The sequence below is a fragment of the Photinus pyralis genome, unplaced genomic scaffold, assembly GCF_008802855.1.
Source record: "Photinus pyralis isolate 1611_PpyrPB1 unplaced genomic scaffold, Ppyr1.3 Ppyr1.4_LG5, whole genome shotgun sequence".
Lineage (NCBI taxonomy): Eukaryota > Metazoa > Arthropoda > Insecta > Coleoptera > Lampyridae > Photinus > Photinus pyralis.
This window is the reverse complement of record NW_022170596.1, coordinates 9,078,368-9,099,982: the sequence shown is the minus strand read 5'-3', so window position 1 is coordinate 9,099,982 and position 21,615 is coordinate 9,078,368. Positions and strand designations below refer to the sequence as shown.

At 34.6% G+C, this 21,615-nt stretch overlaps 2 protein-coding genes across 5 annotated transcripts in view; one reads left to right on the top strand and one right to left on the bottom strand.

Moving 5' to 3' along the window:
- The window catches only part of LOC116171404 (facilitated trehalose transporter Tret1-like), a 49,183-nt gene extending 36,727 nt beyond the window's left edge, over positions 1-12,456 (bottom strand). Inside the window, exon 1 of one of the 2 annotated variants that reach the window (XM_031488233.1) lies at positions 12,407-12,456. The gene's annotated coding sequence lies outside the window, so the exon portion shown is untranslated. The remainder of the gene's footprint in view (positions 1-12,406) is intronic. The other variant, XM_031488232.1, reaches the window with a different exon arrangement.
- On the top strand, positions 1,294-21,058 carry LOC116171409 (solute carrier family 2, facilitated glucose transporter member 1-like). Of its 3 annotated transcripts, XM_031488239.1 has the most exons (10): positions 1,294-1,412; positions 1,678-1,699; positions 1,757-1,825; positions 18,440-18,538; positions 19,067-19,202; positions 19,250-19,596; positions 19,646-19,912; positions 19,964-20,176; positions 20,229-20,432; positions 20,482-21,058. In XM_031488239.1, exons 2-10 carry the CDS (start codon positions 1,688-1,690, stop codon positions 20,623-20,625), a joined length of 1,491 nt encoding a protein of 496 aa, XP_031344099.1. In that variant the 5' UTR covers positions 1,294-1,412; positions 1,678-1,687; the 3' UTR covers positions 20,626-21,058. The 3 variants fall into 3 exon arrangements, with proteins under 3 accessions (XP_031344099.1, XP_031344098.1, XP_031344100.1); XM_031488238.1 differs by lacking the exon at positions 1,294-1,412 and having other exon boundaries at positions 1,557-1,699; XM_031488240.1 differs by lacking the exons at positions 1,294-1,412; positions 1,678-1,699; positions 1,757-1,825 and adding an exon at positions 9,177-9,332.
- The last annotated feature ends 557 nt before the right edge of the window (positions 21,059-21,615 follow it).

The window sequence follows — 21,615 nt, the reverse complement described above, 5'->3', positions numbered from 1 at the left end:
GTAATGTTTTTGTAGAGAATGTATGCTGCATCTGCATCAGATACTATTTGTTTATCATTTTCCGGAATCAGAGTACCTACATAATGGAAGAAAAAAAACTGATTTGAAGAAGATTCGTTCCTAAACTTATATTCGGATTTTCCGCTACTGCAGCCAAAACGTTGAATTTATTGTCGTTTGCCTGATGGTTTTGACGGACATTTTGAACGTTATTGCCCTTGCAGTTCTTTAACTAATTTATAAACAAGTATAAATTTAAAATACGTCAAAGGCAAATAATTAAAAGTTATCGCTGTTTTTTTAGGTAATTCCAAGGCATATTTAATTTATTGTAAAATGAACTATTTATTTTGTCGATTTCTACGGTTTTGAAAAACGGAAAATTATAACTAAAAGTATGAACAGATGCAGTATTTTTTTCTCTAAAAAAACGTATTTAGACTTTTGCTCTAAAATAATTAGGGGAGCTAGTAATTGACTATAAATTACTATTGAAATTCCTATGCTGCGTCGCGCTAGGCACCACCCGGTATAGTCTCTTCCGTGCGGAAAACTGATGGAGAAATTAATTTTTTAGTTAGTATGCTTCGAATTAAAATTATTTTACATTGTTCTATGGTATCTACAACATGAGAATGTAATCAACATATCTAAAAAATGAATATGTAGTAGCTATGACCTTCCAAAATTATCAACGACTAATATTTGCCTACGATTACCACGCAGTGCACGATTATTTTTTTAAATGCCACGTGCCCTACGTGGCAATGAAATTGCGGAAAAACACATTTGTAACATACAAAAAATGGGGTGGCTGCTATACATGCTACAAACGCATCTTTTAAAATTACGAAATTGTCTCAAAATTAGCTTTTGAAAATTGGTTCCCTGCGACGCCTATAACTTCAAAAAAACTACCCCAATATTAAATAAGACTTTCTTTCATTACATCAGCCTTTCCTACCTTAACGAGTGGGATATTGGCAAAAGCGCTCTGACGTGTCACATTCCTTGTGCGACGTCAGCCGCTACGCGACACACCCGCACTTTCAACCAATAGAAGCGCACGATCGAGTCGTGCCTACTATTGATTTAAAAGTACAGATAACCGTTAATTTCCGCTTCGTCGCAAACTAGTGGAAGGAATTTATAAATAAATATCCAAAGGAAGTCTGCTTGTTTAAGTAGCTAATCTTCGTTTCGTCATTGCTGATCACATGGGAGGAAAGTTATATTTTTCGTTGTAATTATTATTTACATAAAAACCCCACACGCCGTTAAGGACTTGCGTATTAAAGGGCGCTCAGGACATTCTAAGGGCAACAGTCAGAAGTCCTCCAGAAGTGTTACGCAGCACACAACCCTTAAACATTTATATGTTTATATAAAGAGCTTCATCTTTATCAACACTGGTTCGTATTTTAGCACATTTATTTACTGAACGCTATTTACCTCTTACCAATTCTCAAAATGTTGACCTTACGTAATCTGCTGAAGATATACGTAAAATCATGGAAAGTTACCAAACGTATTAAAGATAACTTAGCCTTGAGATAATTAATTTGTAGAAAAGTTGTAGATATATTTTTTAATTAAAATTCAATGAATAACATTACGTTCTCGTCTGTGCAGTTGCCTAATTGTAATTTCTTGTATTTACTGTACCCGCCGTTGCAGAACAAGCACGATGGATTCAGAGGTGAGATCCATTCCTTTAGAATACTAGAGCTAGCTAACCGTTTGACCAATTTTACAGACGAGGGGCTTAGAGAAAAAAGGGGACAATTCTGATCCTTCAGCATCGTTAACGCCTAAGGAAGAAGTCGTAAGTAACTAAGAAGTTTTTTTCTCATTCTAATTTTCGCAAACCTGTATAATATCTTACTAATGGCCAGTAATTTGCTGTTCCTCGCTAATTTTTTTCGTAAGTGAAATTGGCAGTTTCCTCTTTTGCTAATGAAAACTGGAAATTAGCAGTTTGTTTCAATTAACATCTGGAAGAAACGGGTCACGATCAGTCAGCTACATATGTATAGCAATATAGGCTTTCATTAGAAGCTATAATTTAATCATCGATTTTAACATATTACTTTTTTCCCATACATTTAAACACGAAAATGAATTTAAGGATATGCACAAATTCAACAGACTGTTTATCAATAATTGTAATAAACATTCTTGCTATTTTACTTGGTAGACTGGTAGAGGGTGAAATGGCAGGTAGGAGTTCATTGGCCAGATTATATTCCGTGCCCTACTATACCCATACGCTTGAATGGGTTCTATAATAATAGGTCTACATCACCCCGTCTGTATTCCTAATTTCTCAAATAAACAACAGATTGTTATCAGTGGAACTACTGGTAATTCTATTTAATATTTTAAGCTCCCTTCTTAGATTACCTACTTCGTATCTAAACCGTTACAACGGAGCATGTATTTCTACTTAGATTAAAAAGAATTACCTAATTTATCAGATAAGGTAAAGTCGCGAATTACCTACGCTGTAAGGTAAATAGCCAAAAAAACTAATTATTTATTGCTATTTTGCAAATCAACAAAGTTAATCGCATTTCACCTCCCAAGTTTCAAGTATATAGTGCTATATGTCCCAGCGGCAGCAGTACCTACGCTAAATAAAAGCACAAATAATTTTTGGCAGTTTCGTTTGCTTTTATAAAACTGATGGTGTAATCTGAACGCTTGCTGTAGATGGTTTTTTTGCTTTTCACTTTCCGCCAAAGAACAAAGCCAAAAGGTCATATAAATGTATATTGAGAAAAATCAGAAAATGCTAACATCTCCTTTTTCATTATTACTAACAGATCCATAGTGTAAGAATAGAATCTTACACTATGATAGATCTACTTCACAATTTGGATAATAAATCTTCTTTCCTACCTCTAAATATTATAATAAAAAATAAACCCTCGAACTTGGTTTCATTCAATATAAAGTTTATGAAATTCCGTTTTGATTCAGAGAAAAAAATGAACTGGGACTGACACCAAATTCGGTGGATTGCAAAATACATTGAAAATACAACAATTTACACTTTTTTGAATCCTTTAAGATATCCCATTTCAAATTTTTACCTCTATGCAATGCAACATATTAATATTTGCGTATTTGACAATGGATCTCAAAGGTATCTATTCAATTTGGCGAACTACATAAATACGACTGACCTTTATAACTCCTGACCACTGAAATTTAAAGATTGAATGAGGCCTAGTCCCAATGTGATTTTATTACGATTTAAATTAAATTCGGAGAAATCTCTTAAGTAAGCGGTTGCACCAATTTACCTTTTGCTAGCGGCACTAATAAAGTACTTTATTTTTACTTGATTTTACTGACAGTTTTCCTTGTTGCAACTCCGTGCGTCAAATTAATTAACTACTGCTTCTCCTCTGATCTATTACGTTGCATAAATCTTTCCCAAGAAATTTGCCTACTAACACACTTGTTTCAAATTGCGAACGATGTCTTTTTATTGAATGGATACAGCACGCAGCTTTTCGAACTCCTACAGTTGAGTACACAAATATCCCTTGGGGTAATTTTTAACAAATTATATTCTGGTAAACTGGCACTCGTTAACTAAGTTACGATTTCGAAACCTATACGCCAGTTTAAACTGTATATTGAACCTTGTATACTCTTTGATTGAACGCACTACTTGTCGACGATGTCAGCTTACTTTTTTTCAAGCTTTATTTAATGTGATGAATTGTAGAAGTAACTTAACACGATTTTCCAGCGTGTAATTCAAAACCGTAGCCAGACAACGATAAACACAATTTAGAACAAATACCCCATTGATAAACGTGAGCAGGTTACGAGAGCTCACTGTTGACAATTGACAAAATAAAAATTGAACTTATCATGAGTAATATTTGTTTGGGGGAATGTTTTCGAAAACTTGACTCTTTTACAACCTAGGAATTTTACTTCCGTGTAATTCCACGGGATAAATTGCAAAAAGTTTAACAGAAATAAATGCGTTACACAGCCCGGCAAAAAATGATTGCCATTTACAAAAACCATTAGGAAGACGTTTTGGTACTCATACTCAAAATTAAAGTCCAAACTTTTAAAGCGGTTGACCCGCCCTTCTTTGAAACAAAAATCCCGACCACGGCTAGCCCATTACTTAAATTTGATGTTGTTGGATTGAACCAAAATTTCTCATTTTTTTTATTTCCTGAAAATGTTTGTTTACACATTTATTTTGGTTATAGTGTTATATTTAACCTTCTAAATATAATGGTTATACGTTGGGTACTATTTAAATAATAATGAAGATTCCGAATTCGAGCCAGAAACCTCTAGGTTATAGCTAAACCTCAATTTGACTAATTATAATTAGTAATTACTTAGAACCTATTAGAACCTAAGAATTTTTCTTATCCCCCACGATTCCTACGTAGGACTTGGCAAAACAATTCCAGCAAAGCATGACGTCATGAACTTGAAAATATGATAAGAGCGAAACGTCCAAATATTAGGAAATTTCAAATTATTTTTCAAAACAGTACAAAGTCTGATTGACAGTTACAGTTAACTGAGTAAGAATCATCCGGCAAATGACTCGTCTCGGGTATGTGCTTTCTCACCCGACTCAATACAAAGTCTTCGCACTCGCGCGCGTGATTATGGCGTATTTTTAAAATTAAAAAAAAATTTGGTCGCCCATCAGTACTAAAACGAATTGAAAAAAGTTGGAACGATGTCAACTATTGTAGGTATGCGGAAATGGCGTTCTCTTCATTAATATACAAAGTGACGACACACTTACCTATAGGTACCTACCTACCCACTTTTGATCGGCAGGTACACAAAGTTAAATGTCCTCTGTTTTTACACAGTTTATCTATAACGTAAATATTTGTAATGACGTAAGTAGACTTTGATAATGAAGGCTATAACTCAAGGTTTCTTTGTCTGCGGTCGTGAAAAATGGCCCTCATCTAGCGCATTCTATTTACGTGCTGAATATATTCAGTTTTCTGATTGTTATTACCGACAGCTTAAACGTGCTTCAATTTTTGAATGTCGAATAGCAAAAGGAGTAAAAGGTGCCGTGGGAATTTCTCGCATCACGCTTATCAGATACTTGCATTGCCGTTTGACCCTCAAGACTAATGTTTGAAGATTACTCTGGTCAAACATCAAACCAGTGACGCAAGTGGGAAGTTTATATTATTTGCCGAGAAAGATTTTTGACTGAGATAAAACTCAAAGCGATTAGCTACTTATTGTGTTAGATTTAAATAACAATTTGAAAACCAATGTCTATTTAAGGGTACTGGTCCCAGCAGGTATTTCTTATGGGTTATTAATTTCGACGCTGATTTTGCACTCGCCTTGTATCTGGAGAAAGTTGCATACAAATATTATGAATAGTGAAGAAGTATTTAACATTCTTTCCATTAAAACTTACTTCACGCCTCCTTAAATGCACCTTTTTAGCGCATTTTTGAAAAAAATACGCTATTATATTCGTTATGGCTGGCAGGCCGGCTGTCCGCGTGAGATCTCCACAACTACAATAGCTAGAGAATTCAAATTTTCGCTAAAAGCTTTCTGCTATAGTGTAGATGTGCAGGCACTAGTCTATTTTGAGTTAGATTACTTGTGAGATCGATAATTGAAGAAAATAATTTCGATATGGGTTTCGGAGGTGCTATAATTTTACCGTTAGATAGCGCTACCAGTATAAAAACTTATTATTTACTTTGTGATTTGTTTTACAAAATGAAGACGTACCGTCAATTGAAATTAAATAAAATTAATTATTTAACGCAGCCAGAATTACTCGTGAGATCGATAATTTTAAACTTCGCTAATAAAATACTGACCTGCATGACCAAAAATGCGCTTTAATCATGCATATGCTGATTTACAACTTTTAGTCTTTCTTCCTTAAGCGTCTCTTTCGTGCATGTTTTACGGTTTTGACACGCCCCCATCTTTTATTTCTTCGTGTCTGCTTTGGACGCGCTTTCTTTCTTTATCGCTCTTTTTTATCGTTTGTTTTCTACATGTCGTTTTCTTCTTCCTCTAAACCCTCGAGCTTCTTCCCTTAGCACTTATTCACGTCTCTTTTCATTGTTTGCTTTGACTCTTTCTTGTTGAATTGTTTGGCGCTAATTCAAGTCTTCTGCAAACTCAACTGAACAGTAGAACTGGTCTGCTAGAGTGAAAAAATATAAACCAAACTTTTACATACCTAAGTATGTAGTAAAATACAAAACCTGATGTTTAGTAGTCTAGCAAAACCGTTATGGGCCCACTTTGACTTTGGAATCTGCGCATGCGCTAAATCTAAGCGCGGTTGTTGTTTAAACTCAATGTCACTGAAGGTCATCGTGGTTGTGGTTTAACCAAATGTCACTAAAGATCAAGCTTGAAGGTGAAATAGAGGGCACACACAAAAAACAATGTATAGCCGATTCAAAAAACCAACTGAAGACCAATCGGGTGGTTCTTACCTGAACTAAAGCAATGTCAGTCAATGTTAAAAAAATGGTGCTGAACTAAAATGTACTTAATTCGATCGCATGGCCCATTCTGTGGCGGGGAATGGGACACAAGCCTCCTTCCTTGAAAGGTATAGGTACATATGTTCAGGATGTTGTGGATAGCATATGCAGAGGAATTATGGACCAAAGCTATCGATTTCGTCAATTTCGTGGCGGCAGTAAGACACCTTAAGCAGTGCTTTTCTGCATTAGCGTTTGACGCAAAACATGAAGCCTCAATTGCGAAAAGTATGAGTTAGGTGAAGCAATATGTGACGGTTCAGTTATAAAATATGTTACGAGTGTATTATACGTAAATTAAGGGATGCTCAGTTGGAGCAGTTCAGTGAAAACTTGCAAGCGTAGAAGAATGACTCGGCAACCGGTGAAGAGTCTTAGATTTGGTGCATCCAATAATAGAACGTATGTAGTGACGTAACATTTTCCATATTGGATAGAAGGGCCATGGGAAACTGTATCAATCTATGAAGTTCAATTCCAACGCAAAATCGAGCAATGCGATGCGTCATGCTGTAGACGGGTTTTGTAAAATTGTAAAGGTAGAGATGAAGTAGAGAGGGTCTTTTTTGAGCAATAAGCGTGAAGTCATTAGCGGGTAAATCAATCACTTCGCTTTTGAGTCTTAGTGGAACTCATTTAAAATACTTTTAAAAAACTAAGCAAATAATCCGAGAAATAATCAGTATGGAAGTGTTGTACGTGACACATTTTAAAATAAATCTACGAAAACTCTTGGAATCAACTTTACGAAAGGATTAAGTAGCGCCAATATCGCGAACACCGAACTTTTGTTGGAGATAAATTAACTGTACGTTTCGTGAGCCTATTTAGAAAGGATTATCGTGAAAATTCAATAAAAAAAACTCTTCCAATAAAACCAGAGTGCGGTAGACTTCGTATCTAGAACTATCGAAAAATTAGGTCAAACGGACTTTTATACAGCGAATAAATGAGAGGTATCGAGTCACAGTTACAATAATTTCAAAGTTTTTACTTTGAAAGCGAAAGTTTGAAGAAACAAATTAAATCAGTTTAGGTTTTCGCCTTGGAGCGAGCTATGAATAAATTATATTGCGAGAGCGTGTTGGTTGAAAGCAGATGATAAAAGTAGAGGGTCCAATGCCCGATCAATTGCACAGGAAGAGGTAATCATACAACAAATTCAGAAAACTTCCTTCTGGAGATCCCGGCTTTAAGACACCATCCTTCTGGCTTGTACCATAGGGAAGCCATTCGATTCCAGAAAACGTTACATTTAAAGTAGGTAACGTAATCCTTTTGATTTGTATTTAAAATAACTCATTTTGCATTAAATTTTATTGAAAGTAATTAGGAAAAACTCTTAAAGGAATCGATCTTTGTAAATTGACCGAGTAGAGAAAAATTGAATCGTAAAATAATTATGTTTGAACTCATTTAGAAGGATTTTAAAATTGTTTTCTTACTTTCGTAATTATTAACCGATTTCGACCAAAGTTTAAGGGTTGATGTAACTTATAAATATCTCGGCCAAGTTCGTGAATCAGCCAATAATTCTGCCATATTGGAACAAAATGGCGGAAAGGAATCTACCTACACCTGATTTTTACATAGGGATTTTTTAAAATAAAATTCCATATTTATACTTGTTATTGAGGGGGTAAGCTAGAAAAGAAACGTGGCCACAGTATATGAATTATGCAGAGACTTATGGCAAGTCTCCGGGAATTGGGATTCTCACTACACGTAGTAACCGTAAAACACTTACATAAGAGAAAGTGAAACTTGCATCGATTTTTATTTTGTCAACATACTTCACTTTAAATTTTTTTTATTATAGCAGGCATTTTAAAGGGTATCTCTCTTTAACAGCAAGGGTAGATAAAGTGATCACTTCAACGATAAGGGCACATAAAGTGAAACAAATCATTGTGCAGTCGAATGATATGTCCGAGGATATGTCATTCTTATTAAAAATGGGACAAGGATCACGAAATAAAATGAAGTTCAGAACAGAAAAAAATTTTAAACGATGTGTAAGTACATCGTTACTTCGTTTCTCCTTTCAGAGCTTTACACAGCGTTGGGGGATGAAAAATTAGATCGTAAAGCTTTGAGCTTTCGTTCCCAAAACTAACCTGCCTGAGCTGAATGTTTTTTGAAAATTCGTTTTTAACTACCCGATAATAAATATTCAAGCTTATCTAAAGGTCATAAACAGCTATCGTGATCTTTTAGTAAAGTTTAATCGATGCCATTTAAAGAATATCAATGTGTTTCGTATTCATTCCGCATTTCTGTAAGAGTCGACCTTAAAGGCTATAATTTGCATGCAATTATATATTCCTTTTTTGAGTGATAAATACTAGATTCCATTGTATCCATACAAATGTTGAACAATAATGTAAAACAACGTAGGGCAACCTCCAAAATAAAATATAATAATGTGAAAAACTGTGTTTTGCCATTGTATCCAATTACATAAAATTAAGCGATTAGCATAATTTGCGAGTTTAATGGGAATAAGTGGATAATTTTTGCGCGAGTCTGCAATGCAAAACCTGAAGTTCCTACCAACAACGCTCCTCTGACCAAAGTAAAGATATTCTACGAACAGCGTTTATATATGTACTTTGTATTCCCCCCTAACCAGTCGCACTTTCTGGTTGATTTTCCCATCTGATTTACAGGCAGAAAGTACCTACTTGCACGGTAGTGAAGTGGTTTCACTTTCGTTAGGGGGAACGTGTCTGTGATCTGAATTTGTATATAGGATACGTAGTGACAATGGTCATCAGAGCCAAGGTATGTATATCTAAATTTGGTCACTGGAAATGAGATTAGTTATTAATTTTTTATTGTTACTTGAAATGAATTTTTGTCGATAAAAAACCACGTAAAACAATCTCCTGCCAGTCAAGGCTACCCAAATCAAAATCCCGGTTCACAAATTCTTAAAGTTGTTATAGTAAATGTAATGATTAAATTATTCGTGGTTATCTACGGAAGCACTACTTAAGTGAACCGTGAAATATGTGTGCCACTGTTATCTATCGATTCAAAATTTTTTCCTCTTAAAACTCGGATGAGAAATCCAGGGCCACGGGCATACAATATATACCTACGTGTTTGCATAAAACCTTAGCAAAAAGGTGACATTATATTGCGTACATTTTCAATAACTAAACTGCGCTAATTTGTTCGTATATAACAAAGTAAAGTAAGTGGGACCTACATCCGCTTTCCGTCAAAATAATTTGCATTTGATAATCTCCATAATGGAAATTTACAATTTTTAGAAAAATTTCCACTATATATTTAAACAATCTTGCAAAAAACGTTCGCGATGCTCGCCTACATTTTAATTGGAGTTTTCGTTGTAGTTTTTGCACTTTATGAATATGCAAGTAGGAGCTATATGTTTCTACCTATTGTCATGATTGCCTACATTTCTCGGCACCTGAGCACCGGTTTTGCCTCGGGTTTTGCGATTTTTTACCATACTTCTTCGTTCTAATATAATCGCAAAGGTTGTCTAATGTTTATAGTCTAAAATAATCGCAACCAGTGGGCGGTTGGTCGCACCGATCAATGTGTTACACGGCTATTATGTTGTCCACAACTAATCTAATCACACAATCAACTCAATGGGTAACAACTTCTTAATGCGAGCCGGTCAAGCTAATTAATATTAGACGTGACCTGAAATTTCCACGGCCAATCAAAATTTTTTGGGGGTACGTTATTAAATAAATATAAGTTTTATAGTCAAAAGAACATTTCCCATTTTCCAATCGTTTCCAAAGAGAGAACATTGATAGAAACTTTCAGCCAAAGTTATACGTAATTCAATAAATACCGATTTTATTGCCATTTGCCTTTTTCGAGCCCTCGGTTCCAAATTTCAACCAAATCGGTCGGGTAGTTTCGGCTGAACCTTGTTTACAATAATCATGCCGCACGCACATGCACACATACGAACATTCAGACGGACGGGGTTGAAAAAGCACTTTTTTGGAATCCTGGGACGTTGAAACTTACAGATCCGCTAACATCTCAAAATCGAAATTTGGAGTGATTTCTCCGAATTTTTTTATTGGCTCGCAGAATTTACATAAGGAAGACGCATTTCCATCAAGTACGTTTGGAAACGTAGTAACCAGAAAATTAAATCACCCGCACCCTTAAACCGTTACGAAATAAAAATATCGCATATAATTCATTGGTCCAGACGTGGATGCAAGCCAATCCCTCTTGGTGCCCACCTGGCATATGGAAATTAGCAACAATTTGTTGTATATTTATACACGTCACGATATACTAACTATACAGAGTCTACAGATTACGTTACATCAGAGCCGTAGTTTATCATCCTTGTCCTCTTAGTTTTCGCTTCTCTTTCACCTGCAGTATCCGCGCTAATCATTGACACGCGAAATCCATTTATATATGTCGATGGTTAAAAATAATAACATACTTTTTGTTTTTATAGCTAGTTTTATATCAACAATAAATTGATTGTTTAAGTCGCCTTGACAAAAAAATTTTACGAGTGTAGGTAAATACAGAATTATCAATTTCTTGAGCTCAATTTCTTGTCGGACTAGCACATGTTCTATTTTTCTGGCAAGTGTTACGACAATTCAGTAGTAGCAACCTACCAACGGTCAACCAACATAAATAATAAAAACAAGATGAAAAATGAGATTATTTAATATTTATAGTTATAGCAAATATAGCCATGTTTCTTTTGTTATTCCGTAATCTTCTATTCAAGACAGAGGGAAACATTTTGACAGTTTTATCTCATTTCCAACCTCCTCAATTTTACAGAAACAACTGAGCTGATTTTCAATGTTTTTTGTGGATTTTTCGCGCTCTGCAAAATTGCGCAGTACAGTTAATCGAACCTGACATTACATCTTTTATGCGCTAATAGAATTATACCCTGTATAAAACAATACATTTTTCTTGTTGTAGGTACATCCTGTTCCCTAATTATATAGAAATCCCGTTTATCTGTAGATAAAGAAAATATATGTATACATATGCATACTACGGTTCTTTGACTGTGCCTTTAAGCTATAAACTCCTGTTATGTGCTGAAACCCATATTTTATTGACTTTTAGGTATTGATTTAGGCTAAATAGAACTTTCATTGATGTAGCTCCGAGTAATGAAAAACGGGTACCTTACTGTGCACATAAAGGCTAAAAGGGCTCTAGTTTTTGCAAAATATATTTCTTGAAGTACATTGTTTTTTATTGGTTTGCTTAGTATAGGCTTTACATGTAAAAACTGGCGATAAAATTTGTACAGTGTTCAGATATTCATAACAAATTTCAAACTTTATTTTTAGCTTCCTACCTTGATGCGATCACCGATTTTTGGAAATGTCAACGTTTCATCAAATGTCGACGTTTTAGACCATTTTAAGCAAAATGACTAAAATTTGTGCAGTCATTTTAACATTTTTAACTACTTCACAACTGATATTAAATTTTATTCAAATTTTGCGCAGATTAAAAAATAGAATAGAGATACAAAACCATCAGAACATACTCGCACCTTGTTGAGTACCTAGGTATTATGTAAATAAAACTTAATAATGATAATGTATAATATCAGTCGATTCTAAGCTCTTTTCTATATACAAATTTTAAAAAAACATTTTATAAGGTGTACCTCGTCCCCTTAAAACCTCTGCAATATAAACGTTTTGACAAAATCCAAAAACCGGGTGATTCTTATGGAGGGCAATTTTTTGCAAAACATAAATCGACTTGCTCACAATTCTCTGACGATCACTCCTAGGAAGTTCCACCTAGGAGGGCGGGGGTCACTCAGGTTAATTTAGTCTAAGGCCTCAAGTACTTACCCGAAATCCGGCACTGGTACCTAACTACCTATGCATGCATGCATAAATGTTATTCTAATACGAATTCAAGCCAGCGCTTTCCGCAACAAATGTCTGTTTTCTCTATTTCCAGATTATTTCGCCTTGTTTAATAAACTTGAGTAATAAACAAGTAATTAATATTACTGGAGATAAAAAAATCTGTTAGGAAAATTAATAGGTCATTTTATTTTGACGGTTCATTAGCAATCAATAAACAACTTCTGTATTTATTCCCCTAATGACGTGTATGCGATTTTTCGTAGCAAACTAATTCGCATAAAATAAAGTACAATTTTAGAAGCAGAAGCAGAAGAAACTCAATTAATGCTGCACGAACCAATTTGATCACTTTCAGTTACATATTACTGTTTTAGTAGGGAGAATTGGAAATACTGGCGGTTGGAGCAAATAGCAAAAACCTCAAAAATTTCAACGCTCTAGATTTTTTCAATCCAATTTTGATTGAACTTTTCGTTTGCCCAGTATATATTTGATTGCAATATTTACAATTGTTCGTATATTGCTGTTTGTTTGAGATTTCTGTTATGAGAAACACTAAACATGTAGCAAAATAATACTGGAAAATCCGAGAAGAAATCTCAAGAAACTTGCCGGAAGCTTCTAAAATTTCAATTAATTGCCTGAAGCAACATGAAAATTGGACAAATTAGTTTACAAATTAATTTCTAGGCAAATACTTCATAAAACCAAAAAATGTGGACGAATTAATAAACACGAAACAATTGCATGTCATAACTAAATTAATTTCATGAAATGGAAATATCTAAACGCTAGGTATCCTACAGTAATTGCGTACTGTGTGGACAAAATTCCATAAACTTGTATCGCTTGCGTGGTATAACAATAAAAAAACGTAGCGACAGATAGTTGACTCGTAATCAAATAATTGAAATTGTCAACTGGGCTTTGCCTGCCCCTGTGAAGTTTTCAAGAAGGTTGAAGATATCCATTTGCGTTTTTTTTCTACGTTCTTAGGGTTTTCCCAACCAAATCAATAAACCGTGTGGAGATTCGCACAAAACTCGTCACCTAAAAAATAGGAAACTTTGTTTAAATATTCCCTTTGATAGTACCTAATTCTAATTATATTAAAGCATTATGATTTTTAGAGGTCAAATGCATGCAGATGAACTGATAATAATTTAATTACATCGCTATTTATTACATACCTATACCACTACTATAATGTATCATTGAATACTAATTTTGCCAATTACTTGTCTACTATTACCTACCTATTTATGTTTCGATTACTAGTACATTTTTCTTGTATCTAGCTACTTTAAACCAGTAGCATTAAGGATTTTGTACTAGTACTAGTACTCGATCTTCTATTATAGATAGGGTGTCTATAGAGGTCCATTGTCCAATGATATTATATATGATACGTTCACTTTCAGCAAACGTTACAAAATTACCTTGAGATAAGCATTGAATAAAACTCAATTTTTATTCAATGGCTCAAGTAAAGTAGGGGTGGGTCGGGGTGAATAATGGGGTTTGTATCGAAATCAGTATACATCAAAGATCATCTTTAGGCACACTCACACTTGGCCCGCGATACGAGAAAGGTTTGACGAAATGACGAACAAAATAGCGTACTATGGAACCCAGAATTTGTTTATCATCAATTTGCAAATGTTGCTTGGTCTAAGGACATAATGGCTATTGCGAGAAAAATAATCAATTTGCAGTAAATGTTTAATTTCTATATAAAAGCTACTTGTTTATAAAAGCGGTAATGCATATCTAAGTGCGTCAGTTTGTTTACAAAACATGTGTACGGTGTGAGTCATATATTACAACGACGTGTATGATTATAGGAATCGTGTAAATTCATTTAATTATTCGCAATTTTGTATGCAAAGTTCTCATGAACTAAGAGTAGAATGACTTTTGAACAAAATTTTCTGCTCTTCCAACCCGAATTCATTCTCACTTAACTTTAAATTCCTACTTATATATGATTGTCTATTATTATTTCCACAATGCAGGCTATTTACCACATTTGGTTATGTATTACTTATTATAGAAAAATTGTATTGTCAGTATAGGTACTTGACCCCTAAAACAGCAGAGCCGATATGTGTAAACTTATCTAGGTTCGCCCCTATAATTTTGGTAGAATTTTTGGATAGGTCATGGGTAAAAACGAATTGCGTGCTTAAGAAAACAGTGTTTTCCTACCCCTGTGAACGTGAGCATACATTTCAAAATTTAAATGGTTCATGCTGTATATTTTTACATTTTTGGACTCTACAGACAGACGGAGCGCTTTAAAATATCCAGGAGAGCTACTGATATGGTCCTATTTAAAAAAATACCAACCGTATAAAACTAACTCGAATAATTCCAAATCCGTGCGTAGTAGGGTAAATAGAAAACATCCATTCATGGACACCTAAATTAAAAACTAAACTAAACTAAACTCGATTAATTTTTCGCCCAACCCCGTATAATTCACTGAAAACACCGTATTAGATAAATTATCTATAGAAAAAATGTACAAATATACCCAGTTGTACTATTTAAATTTCGAAATGTCGATCAAACCGGAAGTGATATGAGTATATGCTATTTTGTATATTTATTTGTTACTCAGTTGTAAACGTTGATTAACAAGACAAAACGCAAACGGGTAAACGTCATGTCATGTTTAAACGCTACTGACTTGTAAAACTGACAGCAGACCTGTAAAACTGACAGCAGACCTGTAAAAATTTTACAAGTTAGTAATCTAGTAATTTCATTGGCCAGAATTAATGCGAAGTCTCTGTTACATGGATAATATGATATTTTAGACATTCCTTCGAGATCAATTTAAGAACTAATTATTTACGTTTACAAATGAGTAACAAATAAAATATTATACATTATACGCCAGGTAATAGTTTTTACTGACTCTAGGAGATGACAAGCTCGCCTAACGGCTCGCTAGTCAACTTCTCCTATCGCCAGTAAAAACTCACTTGGCTAATAATGTAAAATACTATAATTCGTTTTGTTTTGTTCACCAACCAAATGTTCTTTAAAAAAGAATTCACATTCTATAATATTTCTGTGGCTATAAACTACTATTTCTATTCAACATCCAAAAGATTTGCATTTGCTATTTGTCATAACTTCAGCGGTTTTCTGATCCCTTTCAGGTATTTATGAGTCATCGGGCATTGCAAAACAAGTTTTTGTAAAAGGGCTGCCTAATATTGATAACAACGACATATCTCTTCTTTGGATTTAGTTAAACAAGCTCAATCTAATTAACCTCTGGCCGAAAAAGCCGAAAAAGCCGAAAAAAAATTAAAGTCCATTTTAAATTCCGCATTTATACCAAGATCGGTTCATCGATGTAAAATACACTTTTGTGTATAATTTAATTGTTTTCTTCTTTCGTCGGAATTCGATGTAGATAATTTTAAATACGCAATAGACGCACTCCTAAATATTTAGCGTTTAGGTACACTTGATAAATGCAATTCGCGGACATCAGTCTTTTTTCCGTATCTCCCCTCAAAAGAACACATCTGTATTGCCTCAACTGTGTTCAATTGACCGCTAATTATTCACTCTTTAAACTGATTCTGCTTTTCCAATTATTAAAATCGCGCGGACGTGATGTACACGTTCTCTAGCTCACTGTGCGCTACGCCATTTATATTATTAATACCAAAACGGAACCAACGAAATGGCCCCGATCGGCGTCCCTTTTAAACCAATAGTAGATCAGAATCGTTTGTTTACACTGCAACTTTATCTAGACCAAAACGGAACTACCGAAATAGGAGAGTTCGTTGGTTTGGTACGGTGGTATAACGACCCAAAGTTCTAGATGCGTACATTTATTGTTAAATACTTAACCCACGCCTACTATCTGTACAAAATGGCTTTCTAATTTCTCGGAAACTCTTAATTCGTTTAACAAAGTGTTGAAATTCTGCCCTAAAACTGGAATTTCTTTACAATATAAATGAATTATTGTTTGCCGTCGGCTAGTCCAAATCTTTCTAAAAATTTACCTTTTTGATGGTGTTGGCTTGCCAGCAAAAACAAACACCAAATAGTCGTATAACTGTATATTGAGATTAATCAAAATTCAAATATTTACACATGCATTTTCCTTTGTATATGAAATTTTCTTCAAACGGTATATTTTGTCGGAAACCTTTAAAGTACATCTTCAGTAAGTAGTTGCACAAAAAAAAACGATTATAATATCGTCTTCAATGGGACCGATTGAACTAAGTTTATTGTTGATATGTTGAGAGTTTTTCACCACTTTATTCCATTTAATTTAAATCTCGCGCGATTTTGTTAATACACAACGAATCCAACTCTCCACGTATAGAATTTTAAATGTTATTTTTCTAGCGCCCAATTAAACTCAAATTTCACACCAAATTTTTTTTTAATTACCTTTAATGAAGGGACTTGTGATCTCTTCTCGCTCGTTGAGAGATTCAAGATTTTTCAAAGTTGAATGATGCCCATTTTAATTACTGGGTTGTTCCCCACACCCACAAATGGCGGATTATCTTCCAGAATGGCGATACCTAATTTTTCTATTAGTCAGTGTCTTTTGTACTACCAATCTCAGATGGCTGTAAAGGTTGTTAATCATCCAAAAAATTCAAGTTAAGTAGTATCCACGGTACGAGTGTTTATTCAGAAATAAAATTCAATATATCCCTTTCGGATGTGAACACTTGGGAGACTAGAAGGCGACATAGGCTATTAAAGAACAAACGCCCATACAAAATAAATAGCAATGACATATATTTCGTTGACCCCAATTGTCCATATAAATTCTTTACACATTTCACAACTAAAATTTGTTTGGGAAAACACTTCTGAACCTTTCCATTAGTTGCAGCTTAAACATTTTCACTTTACTTATTTCTGCGGGAAAAATTCAAAAATCAATCAATACACCGTTCATTAGTAGGAACAATGACAGTTTCTGGCTATAACCCAAACAGTTTTGGTAAAGGTTACCGTTCCGTAAGCACAAACTTCACGTAATCCCAAAATGCGTACCTATCCTAGTTTGATTAGCATCCCGTGCCACCAAATTTCACGGCGCCCGTATAACAGCGATTCGCGTTTTCGAACTTGTTTTTCTTTAAATAAAGTTTAAACTACCCACATAAAAATTGATCTCGCAGGCCAGAGAGACGCAGCTTCCTGTTCGACTGTTAATCGAACAATCCCCTTTACTTTTTTTTCTCCTTGACGCATTCTTACTTGCTTTTCTATTCGTTCTCGAAATGGAGTTTTATTAATGAAATCAGCCATATTTAATCATTAGCTCATTTGATTCGTTTAAATCGACGAAATACGCTCGTTCAGTGCCGTAAATCAAAACGACGGTCTTTTAATAATGTAGATCCATCGTTTCAAATAGACTCGAAATGGAATCATTCTGATTGAGCAGTTTTGGTCACGTAAACCTCATCAAGTTAGTCGTCTCTAGTCTCAATGCCCGACAGGCGGACGCCAATAACTTCCTAAACGACGCGCACAGAAACCCATGACATAAAAATAAAGATCGCTTTATTTACGAACCTAAGGACTTTTAAAATTGTAGGATTAATGCATTTTTTTCGAAACATCCCTTATACTCTCTAATACCCAAAACTACGCAACCCTAGCAATATTTTTAAAAAATTCAAACCTATTAAACGGCTCTTGTTGATTACGAGTAGGTATTATTCTTCATCTGATACAATATAAACTCCTTTACCCATCGTGTACCTATAAACATTACAATTACAAACAATGAAAAGAAATGAAGTAAACTAGCTAGAGGTTGATAAATTAAATGTGTTTGCAGTTAAACTTACCTATCTATCCCATTCATTCATCATCTGATAATAAATGACAAATAATATTGTATGAGCGCTATAATAATCAAAAGACTGCAAAAAAAATGTTGCCATAATTTATTGACAAGAATCCGATTGCGCAATTATTAACAATCCTTTTTCTTTGCAGAGTTTTACAGGAAGACTAGCTTTTGCTATAGCGGCTTCGGCGATTGGTTCGGCTTTTCAACATGGTTATAATACCGGTGTCCTAAACAATCCAGAACAGGTAAAAATCCTATTTTTATATTAATTATGTTCTATTTTTATATATTATTATTTATATATTTATATATATATGGAACTTTGTTCTTATTTTTTGTTCATGTTTATGTTTACGATTGATGAGAGATATTGTATTGTTTGTTTAACTTTTATATGTACCTATTTATTTATACACTGAGTAAATAGTGTCTGCGTCTTGATCGGTAAATTATTATTCACAATAAACTCTGAAACTCGTCTTGTTCAAGGTTCATTTATTGCTTTCAGCTTATTATTTCTGATTGGTTTCAACTTCCCGTTGTACCACAAATAGACTCAAATTTCGATAGTTCGAATGAGAGGACTTTTCTGATTACTACTTGAAATTGGGATTTTTGGGAACCTTCATACAAGTTCACACAATGAACAGTTTGATTTGTTTTGGCTTCCCGAAACAAATATTTCTTTCCTTCAAAATGATGCGCTTTGTTAAAGTGCGCTGTATCAAAGTATTATCACATACAAATGTTAACTATACTGTTGTTATTTGAAGGTAATGAAAGAATGGATCAAAGACGTAATGACCAACAGGACTAACGAAATACCAGAGCCCGAACAACTTACTGTAACATGGTCAGTTATAGTAGCGATATTCTGCTTTGGTGGAATGATAGGGGGGATGCTTACAGGTAAGGAAACACTCTACTATATTGAAATATAACTAATTATCTTAAAGGGACCATTGCTGATAGATTTGGCCGAAAAGGTGGACTGTTGCTCAACAATATTTTCGTACTAATCGCCGTAGTGCTGGAGTGTGCCGCGAAACCTGCGCGTTCCTACGAAATGATAGCTGCTGGTCGGTTTTTTATTGGTATTAACTCGGGTTTAAATGCAGGTTTGACACCAATGTACTTGGCCGAAATTTCACCTGTTAATCTACGAGGTGCGGTTGGTACCGTTTATCAATTAGTTATAACGATATCCATCTTTATTGCGCAAGTTTTGGGATTGGAGTATATTTTGGGAGGAGATCGTTGGCCTACATTGCTAGCAATGACCATCGTTCCAGCCATCTTTCAAGTGAGCAAACTCTTCAATTTATTTACACCGCTCAATTTTTACATGACAGGTTGTGACACTACCCATGTGCCCTGAAACTCCAAAGTTTTTGCTGTTGTCACGGGGGAAGGAAGTGGAAGCGCAAAGGGCTTTGACTTGGTTGAGAGGATCAGTTGCAGTTTCAGATGAAATGAACGAAATGCGTGCTGAATTTGAAGCAGTTAAATTGGTCCCGAAGGCCACCATGAAGGAACTATTCACGAATAGTGCTTTGAGAATACCACTTATTATTGCTTTAACCATGATGATTGCGCAACAACTCAGCGGTATCAATGCGGTAAGTCGTTTGCCTTCTTCTGGAAAAGGGTTTAAAGAAGTGCCGTTTTAGATCATGTACTTTTCCACTCAAATTTTCACCGACGCTCACTTGAAACCAGACGACGCCCAATATGCCACGTTAGGAATGGGGGGTTTAAATGTGTTTATGACTTTGGTTTCATTGATACTTGTTGAAAAAGCTGGACGTAAAACATTATTGCTGGTGGGTTTTGCTGGAATGACAATTGATGTTTTCGTGCTCATCTTTACAATGATCTATTCTGTATGTTACAAAATACCTTCCTAGCCTGTAATTAAATTGATTTGGGTTTTAGAAAGAATCTCAGTTCGCTAGGTACATGTGCATAGTGCTGATATTGATCTACATAATATTGTTCGCAAGTGGCCCAGGTTCGATACCATGGTTTTTAGTTGGTGAATTATTCAATCAATCTGCACGGCCAATGGCTACCTCCTTAGCGGTAATGACCAATTGGGCGGCGAACTTTGCAGTTGGCTTGGGATTTCCACTAATAAGAGTAAGATTAGGCGGCCATGGAGCGTATAGGTACATTTAAATGTTTTTAGGACGCCATAGGTCCCTATGTGTTTGTTATCTTTGTCGTATGTCTGGCCCTAAGTACAGTATTCATTTATAAAAAAGTGCCAGAAACGAAAAACAAGACAATAGAAGAAATTGCAGCGATGTTTAGACAACAGTCCTATCAATAAGCTTCTCAATACGATGTATCCTGTTGTAGATGTATTAATAATAGGTACCTATATTCTTTTGCAATTGTTGCAGTTAAAAATAACGCAATGAACGCAATTAAGAGGAATATATATTGAAAGATTGTAGAATCGCTAAACCAAGGTACTTGAAATAAAAGTTGGCTGTTTTACAAACCAATTATTTATTTTAATGTAGTATTTATAGTTTCGACTTTTTCTATGATTAGTAAATTGGTAATGTACTTATTTGTAGGTTTTAGTTTGATTTATACCATGACACCATTCAAATTGTTAAATTAGAGGTATCGTGAATTTGTGTACATACCTAATATCGGTCCATAGTACCTATATCAAACAATGTTGCAATTATTTTTGTAAGCATGTTACTCGTTAAGTATAGAGAAATGCCAGAAAACTAAACTGTTTTCCAGAAGTCTGAGTTATTTATTTCATAATTTTAAGGAGAGGTATTGTTGTTAATGAAATGACTGATCTATGTTTTATTGCACATTAATAAAACGTGCTCATAATCGTAATAAAATTCTTTATTTTGCTCTTATTGTATTAAGACATTTAAGTATTTAATATTGGGGTAGCTTTTTAGGTAGAGCGTCAAACCAGGATCACAGTGAACAAGGCAACAAGGAGTAACTGTGAATGAAGACCAATCATCATCAAGTAGTATAATAAACTCTAGAAGAAATAAACAAATCAATGTTGTAGCAAATTGCAACAAATAAAAGACATCCATCCACTCTTTGATATGGAAAACGGCTGCTGTTCCTTGTGAAATCGTATAATTATCATTCAATTCAATGGTTTTCTTACTTTGATCTCCCAGAGTATGTTGGTTTAAAGCGATCCCAACGATTGGCGATGTCCATTCACTTGGTTCCAGTGGGGGATTTATACGATTTGGTCTAGGGAGGGGCGCATACAATTTTTAAAGTTAATATATTTTAAAAAACATTTATTATACGTTTAAAAATA